At 36.5% G+C, this 8,524-nt stretch overlaps 1 protein-coding gene across 6 annotated transcripts in view; it reads right to left on the bottom strand.

Annotated features, from left to right (window-relative positions):
* LOC106128381 (phosphatase and actin regulator 1) overlaps positions 1-8,524 on the bottom strand; it is a 41,220-nt gene that overhangs the window by 3,602 nt on the left and 29,094 nt on the right. For 4 of the 6 annotated variants that reach the window (XM_013326740.1, XM_013326746.1, XM_013326744.1 and 1 more), the window contains 5 exons: positions 6,581-6,688; positions 4,982-5,200; positions 2,683-2,896; positions 1,641-1,676; positions 392-571 (listed from right to left, as the gene is read on the bottom strand). In XM_013326740.1, coding sequence (XP_013182194.1) covers positions 392-571; positions 1,641-1,676; positions 2,683-2,896; positions 4,982-5,200; positions 6,581-6,688 — 757 coding nt within the window. The remainder of the gene's footprint in view (positions 1-391; positions 572-1,640; positions 1,677-2,682; positions 2,897-4,981; positions 5,201-6,580; positions 6,689-8,524) is intronic. The other 2 variants (XM_013326741.1, XM_013326742.1) reach the window with 2 other exon arrangements.

The raw sequence follows: 8,524 nt of genomic DNA, 5'->3' as shown, positions 1-8,524 counted from the left end.
GCGCGCGGTGTGACACCGCCATTAATTACGCAACCGCACGTGTGTTACTATTTACTATCGGGATACAACGGCGTGGTTATATTGATAAAGATTATATACTCCTTCATGATATCATGAAAACAGTTAGAATCATACAAAATGCAATTTAACACTTTTATTATAACCACTATTAAAAAACCTTACGACCTCAATTGTAAATAGTGAGTAATGACACCCGTGCACAACCAAATATCGTTCTTGTAACCGCTAAGAACAGCGATCAACTCTGATATTACCTAAAGAGTCTCAGACAGGCCATATTAATTATTTACTTTCTTGAAGTCACAATGTATCAATGACGATAATAGCTGGTAAAAGCTGTCAAGAAGGCAAGGTTTTTTAGTCAACGTACCTGTTAATGAGCTCCTGGCGGTCGGGACGTAGCGCCAGCTTGATGTTAAGACTCTCCTTGCGCGCCAACTTGGCGGCCACGCGCTCCGACTCGCTCGAGTACTCGTCGCGGTACTCGCCCTCCCATGGTCGCGCGTTCTCCTTGTTCTCCACCGCGTTACCCACACGCACGGGCCGCGTGCTGCATAATCAGGCACTAATTTACACACTACCCATTCACATGATGGTACAAACTAAGTCTTTACAGTTAAATAAGCAACATCGGACATCCGGTGCATCAATGTCATATTAGTTAACAACGGCATTACTCCAAATACATCTTTTGTGCATTATTTGCAAAATTAGACTATTGTTGTTGCATTCATTGCTATGAAGTTTATATTTGGACAGTTATAACACTGATGCATCATATGTACGGCAAAATGCATAGAAGAACTAGGGAAGTCTCAGCACCGATGGACTTTTGATGCGTCACAAATTTATCAAGACTTACTAAGAAAAGAACTATAGGATAAAAATATATTTTTCTTTAATCTATTTTTTAAGCAGCATGATTTGGAAGTTGACAATCAAATATTTAGTAAAATTATTATAATTAATTCATTATTACGATTACAGTGGGTACACTGAGCAAAGGGGGCATTAGTACATTTGTTTTATTGGAAACAAATCTGTTCGGTTGCATTTGTCGCGCGAACGTGCGTGACGCAGTCGTGCGGCCCACGGGCGAGGGGCGTATCGCAACACGCCATTTGCGGGAACGAATCATTTTAACTACAAGCGATGAGTGAAATTCACGGAAATAGAGAGAACAACGTATTCTACTTTTACTTTATATTTAAGAAATACATCTAACATTTATTTTTGTATTCACACTGCACAAAACAATTGCATGCAACACAGCGACATTTAAGAGCAATATAGAGCAGTCGAGTCAGATACAAAACGATCAGTATATTCATTTGCAGAGGTGAACATTATCTTGTTACACTCAACCACAGTACGGCAACGGATACTCTATATAGATTAATTTTGTGAGTTAGTAAACATATCATTGCCTTTGAATTGTACACCTGCATTGTGAATTGCAGGTAGTAAGTGATTTTAGTTGGTGGTTGTAATTAGTTCGTCGTAAGCGTGCGCTGTACGATGCATGGGTCATGGGTCATGGGCTGAAGGCAAGCAGACCGTCGGGAGGTCTCTGGGCGATGCGTGTTCAACAACATTGACAATATTTGAGGGACTGTTACCATATGCGGATCCTCGGTTTGGGCGGCGGCCGTCTGCTAGGCAGCGCATGGTAAAAATAAACGCACACATTTCACTATCAAGCCCAGATGATTACAATGTCTTCTATACAAACATTTATATTATAGCCAAATTTTCTACATTTTTAAAACAATGAATTAATATTAAAATGAATACTTGTTAATAGAGAGTACTGTTACTGTTATTTAAAGCTTCATGTGCGATAATATTTATACTGATTACATAAAATTTATATAATCTTGTCTTGTCATGAATATAAGACATTTTTTAGTAACAATAATTTAATTTAAATATTTTTTACGACCATACAGTATCTTTAAAATTACAAATAAACACATCATAATAATAAAATAACATAGAAAATAGACATGACTTTTCTTAGAACGATATTATTTCACTATCAGTCTCGCATAAATACCTTTTTAGGTAGGTAACATTTCTTTTTTTCTTAGTTAAAGACAAACATAGTAATAACCATTATCATACCAATGTTGCCAACGTGACAAAAACAATCTCAATATAGATTAGAATAGCAAACGGAATCTTTTGGAATACAAAGTCGGTGAGAGGCATGTAAGGAACAATTGACAAGTATGCAAGGCCAACTTGCGATCACTGCCTACGCACGTATAAAGAAACTCGGTACATCTATCATAGATTTGCAATAACTGGTTTTCTAAAGATCCTCTATATGCGTAGGTGGTGACGGATAAGTCTACTATAGATATATATAAATAGAAATATTTTTGTTACACCTACACAGTAACTCCTTTGTTACGACCTTTTAAGGATGTATGACGTGTTCGCCCGCTCATAACTTTTAAATTATACAATCAATTTCTATTATCTCGCATTGGAAATTCAATAAAAGAATTGTTAAATACATAAGTAAAATTATTGTCATACAATGAACTTGAGTAGTTGTCACTCTTCTGGTAAAAATTCCACCAAATTCCTAACAAACTGTATATGTTTCTTTGAATTCTGATATTACGGATAAGGGTTCAAGAATGTGGTACTAACTTGAAGCTTGCGTGGTGATGGTCTTGTCTCGGCGCGAGCGGCGTTGCTTGCGGCGTGCCTTGAGGCGAGGCGGCGGGCGCGGGCCGCTTCTTGAGCGCCGACTTGAGCGGCACGGCGTTAAACAACGGCTCCTTGGGCGGTATCTCCTCCACGCGTGACGTGTCCGCGCCCAGCGACTCCGCCTCCTCCTCCTCCACATCGTCCTCCTCTTCGGCTGGAAGTTAACAATGGGCATAGCTATATTATACGCTTAAATTTCAAAGAGTAACAATTAAATACGTCGTAGTGGATATGTACTATATATCAGTCCTCTAAATAAAGTGAGGTGGTCCACTGTTGAGAAGTAAGGGAATATTGAGTGGTCCTTAAAATATTAAATAGCCTGACAGAACTTAATTTCTAGATTATTTGAGGAAGTTTGAAACCACTCATATGTGATAACTATAAATAATTTCAATGATGTTTTATTTTTAAAATATATAAAATAATTCTTATATAATATTACATAAACAAATGTTAACTCAAAGTTATAAAAGGTATGAATACAACAATATTTTTGTTTTATATTCTGTATTTATTTTATAAAAATATGGCACCAGTTCTGTTTGTTTTAGATAAACGAGTTTCCATTTAGTTGTACGTAAATAATATTCCATTGACCTTGTCATATACAACTTATATATGATATATGTAAATGATGGAATTAATTCTGAATGAACGCACATTGATCTTTGTATCATCGCGGGCAATTTAATTCTGAGAGTTGCTGTATTGTTTTATTTCACTTCAAAGTACGTATCGTATAAATATTTAACAAATCTGAAAATAAATCAATGTTTTCTTTTAAAGCAAAAACAAGGAAGATATTTCAGAGAAATGACGAATCATGATACTAATAGATCGTAATCAAAATGAAATGATTCATCTGCCATACAAACATTGCAAGTAATTAGGTCCGTTGCCAATTTAAACTATACGAGTACAGAGTATACATTCCGAGGTGACATCATTCATTCAAATGAATAAAAATAAGCATTAACTTTTACAATAAAAACTAAAAATATTATTAATCTTACATGAGGTCTAAAGTCTTTATGTGCAATACAAAATATTATCTCAATTATTTCCCTGGTCTTAATAATAAAACATATTGTCATCACTGTCATTATCTTTGACAACACAGAGATGACATTATGTTTTAAACGAGGATTTTGGATTCCGAAACCCACGGTTAGACATATATTCGTCTTGCATATTCGAACACTAAATATTAAATACACATTTAGCTATTAGCTTTTGAAGATACAAATACTGTACCTACATTATTTGTATGCAGTATTTGCATCGTCAAAAGCCAATATGATGGTTTAATTAGCAGAGTCTCGCACAAAACGTTCACTGAGCCTCGTAATTACTGCAGCCGCACAGCCGAGGGCACATTGGTTAACCAGTTGCAGAGTATTGTTTTCTCACAACGAAAAAAAAACTATTCTATTTTGATGTGTATGTAACTTAAAACATATTTTCCCGTCTTTTGATGTAGGTGTAGACAGACAGACTATCTACTAAAAATAAATTCCAACTTGATACCCTCACGCGTTATTGAGGAAAAGGGCCTTGACAGACAGACGGACGGACAACAAAGTGATCCTATAAGGGTTCCATTTTTTCCTTTCGAGGTACGGAAGCCTAAAAATCTATTTAAAGCTTGAGATAGAGTTTGCCTATAGAGCAACAATAACATCACCAATATACCATATATGTAATCTAATTGTTAAGCGTTGGAATCCTCTTTGTAAACACTAGGCGACTAGACTTATGTCAATAGCATTAAAATGTAATCTCTGCTGTAATGTTGGTATTCAAAGTATTACATTACTATTGTATTGAATACCTAATGGCATGCATGCGACATGCAACACGTTGCCAACTTACTTCTTACTCATACTTATATTATTCATGTTATTACTTCTCGAAACATCGCGCAGGTATTCCAAAATAGAAAAGTACCTAGACGATACATACGTTAAGTTTCCTTTTTATTCTAACCTTACTTCGTTTTACAACTTTTCTACATTAGCTATAAAACGCAGTACAAATTGTTGAAGCTTAAACATGCAAGAGATTAAAATATTCTTTATGGCTGTTCGTGGTTTGCACATGTCTTTCGCAGATACATGCCAAGTGAATTCACTGTGGATATAGGAAAACTTCGATATGCAAAATAGTGTGTAGCTTCATGTACAAAAAGCCACCATAAAGTTTACAGAACAATAAATAATAAATGATTATTACTCACAGTCAGAGAGAGGATGGTGCGAGAGCGCGTGTTGGTGCTGGTGATGATGATGGTGGCGCGTAGGACTGGGCGAGCTGAACATGGGAGGCGGCGGGATGGGCCCGATCTCCGACACAGCGATGGGCGGCTCCGGGAGATCGGACAGCATCAGCTGCGAGTTGTCACCCTCCATGCCCATGCCCCCACCCACAACCCCACCTCCACCGCCGTATCCGCTCACTAAGACAAAAATATACCGTACTATATATTCAGAAATAATTAATATCCAGGTATATTAAGATACAAAAGTTAAGATCGATGGAGGATTTGATTGACATAGTTTTTGGGCCAGCTAAGAGTTTTTTGGTTGTTTATGGTTTATTGCAGCATGCGTACTAAACTTGGTGTCTATGTTCAAGTAATCAGTAACAAAGGAATTACTTCAATATTATGTAATAGACAAATTAAACAGAATCAGGTTTTCTCTTAGTGTTTATTCACAAAGGTTGCATACCACATCGCTTACAAATGTCAACCTCGTCATACGCATGACCCTGGTGGACATGATAATTAATTATAAGCGACCTTGTCCAACTGACGTTTTGAACAATTTATCTCATTCATTCATAAAAATTACATCTATTTTGGTACAGCACAATGGTCAAAGTATTTAATCGATTACATGGGCATTATTTGTAGCCACTTTATTGTTTTACCTCTTGATACGCAATATAACAGCCTCACCAAAGTTGGGAGATATCGTATTATCCTTAACATAAAAAATATTCAATCACCAAAAAATTTCAATTACAAATGCGAAGAGACCTAAAAAAGAAAGCCCTCGAGAGAACATAAAGAAATTTTGAGATACAAGCTTATCTTAAAAATTATTAAAAGTTTTATCTATAGAAAATATGACAAAACTTTAACAAGGTTAAAAGAAACAACTCTCCATATTACGGAAATGAACAAATAAGGTTGGCTGGTTTACTTTCTGCCTGAAGCACACAACATTTATTTTCATGAAATAACTTTGCGACCCTTCTTTATAATTCAAGAGTGTTTTGAATAATACCCACCAACATAACGGCCCTAATTCTTATTATTTATTCATTGTCTAAACAGCTGTATAATTCATTTGGAGCGTGACATTTAGAAAGTACATATTTACATATTTAGGAAACATTCCTTTAATAGTTAGATGTTGAGGTTATTTTGGCAACGTTCCACAATGCAATGAATCACATCACATGCACTTGTACACAAAGCAAACGTTACCCATAATTTGAATGATCGTCAAAACTTCGGAAATTAGTGGATTTTGGTCGATTTCGATGTTATTCATATATTTAACTTAAACCCCGTTTAAGGATTGGAATACGTTGCCGGCGTCAGTGTTTCCGGCCAGCAATAACGTGGGTGTCTTTAAGAATAGGGTGAATAGGTATTTACTAAACTAGTGCGTACCATCCTTCGGTCGCATAGCCACTTACTATAAAGTCGGTTTGTGGCCCAGCATTGGTTTATTCAATATAAAAAAAAATCTTTTGATGATAGCTGCTGTAAAGTATAAATTACATTATGTATATTTTGGGTAAGAAGCCTAAATATTTTACTCACCATCTCCTTGATAACATATTCGTCTCGGCAGCTTCCCGGCCGTCAAGGAGTTCGGCCGCTCAGGCCTCACAAGTTCACCACCATTTTCCAATTTGTCTTTCTTTGGTTCTGAAAAAATAAGACAGATTTCTTTATAACGTCACTGACGTTAAACGTGCACGGTAATGTACGTTACTTAAATGACCATAAACTATTCGTAATAAATATCTTGTACTTAAAATGAATATATTCATATACTTATGTCGTATCTAATTATGCCACGCTTAGCCTTAACCTACTAAAAAACAAATATCCTCTCACGTACTGGCCTGCGATAATCTTACAAAAGATTGAGGAAAATTCTTCAAAATAGGAAAAGGAAATATCCGTTGACCTTGACGAACATAAACTGAAATGGAATATAAGTACTAGGTATCCATACATGGGATATATAATAAATTTTAAAATTAATGCCCGGTTACCGAGCACATGAGCTGTCACTCAAGTTTCTTTATATGGCAACGGGACTTCATCAGGGCTATTTTTGGTACCGGCGACGGCGGTACAGACAATAATTGCATTGGATTTAAAACGGCCACTGATCCCGTCTCCTTCCACGTCAAACAAGTTCTTGGACGATGTAACTATATACATTAATATTACTTTTAATGCCTTGGACAAAGATGAAAAAATACATGTATACGTTAAGTACTCTATATACTAAATACTTATGGTTTCGTGTAAGTGTCCAATACGGATACAGCGTTGATGTAGTATTTCTCAGTAAATTTGTTACGCATAGTGAGCGTGCGGTATACGTAGTAAAACTTTAACGCGAAGTAAAAGCGTCGCGGAACGAGTCAGATGGGTCTATTAATAGTCGATAGGCGGAGAGTGACGGTCTGCCGGCTGGGCGCCACGCGATTCCCATTCATCTGCGGCGCCCGCGACCGACGCCTCTTAAGCTCTCGCATGGAATTCTATTATTTACGCATACCACTAACAAATAACATACGAACCATGTTTCATGTCTATCACTGTATGTATTATGTAGCTTTACGTTCTAAAACCCTTATGTACGGTTTTATAAATAACTTTCTCAGTTTCTTTATCAAAGTCTTGCCATTCAATAAACTTCTAGATAAAAGTGTGGGTTAAAAACTCAATCTTTGTCGACTTTTCATCCAACACTACATTTTATCTCGACAAATTACTCCTTTCCTTTTAAAAGATAAAAAGTATAGCCTTACAAAGAATACAACCCATATAATTAGTCTTCTACGAAGATAATTAAAAGACAAAGGTATTGTCAAAACCAAGCACAAAGCTAAGGATAATTAGGTTTAGTTGTTAAAACAAATAAGTTTACTTTACATTTTTAATTCATGACTTGTCTTGGGCAATGTAGAATTAAATACATACTTCTAGCGACTAACCTCGGTGCAGGTTTCATGGCCCATTGCTCAAGCAAAATTGCAACATTTCGCAATAACTGCAGGATAAACTTTGTTACGAGAGTAAATAATTCTCAACTTTAAAAGTAACTATTAACTGAAACGGATATCGTGTCTGCATAAAATAAAACACAGCAAAACATTAGTAGCATTCATATATGTAAGTATTGTAGAAACGGAATGCGAAAACAATGCAAGGTTTATAACTTATTTATGAGGCACGACTTAGTTTGTTTATTATTATCGACAAGAAGACGGGTTCCATATTTACAATGCAATACATATTTCTGTACGAGCTCGAAGGATTGTTTGCAGCTGATAGCGACGTTTGCCGAACAAAGAGGGAGAGGAGATTGTCGCGCGAGAGAACTCCGCTCCGGGGATGGAGGGAGGCTGCCGCAGATCGGATCGATTCAGTCGCCCTTGGCCAAGCCACCCTCTCTTAGAGGTCGTTCGCTGAGGCGTTATGTAAGACCGATCATGTTCTTAAACGCGGCTTATCGTAAACATA

This window comes from Papilio xuthus, unplaced genomic scaffold, assembly GCF_000836235.2.
Source record: "Papilio xuthus unplaced genomic scaffold, Pxut_1.1 DF828780.1, whole genome shotgun sequence".
Lineage (NCBI taxonomy): Eukaryota > Metazoa > Arthropoda > Insecta > Lepidoptera > Papilionidae > Papilio > Papilio xuthus.
Note: the sequence above shows the minus strand (reverse complement) of the source record. Positions and strands in the feature narration are given on the sequence as shown.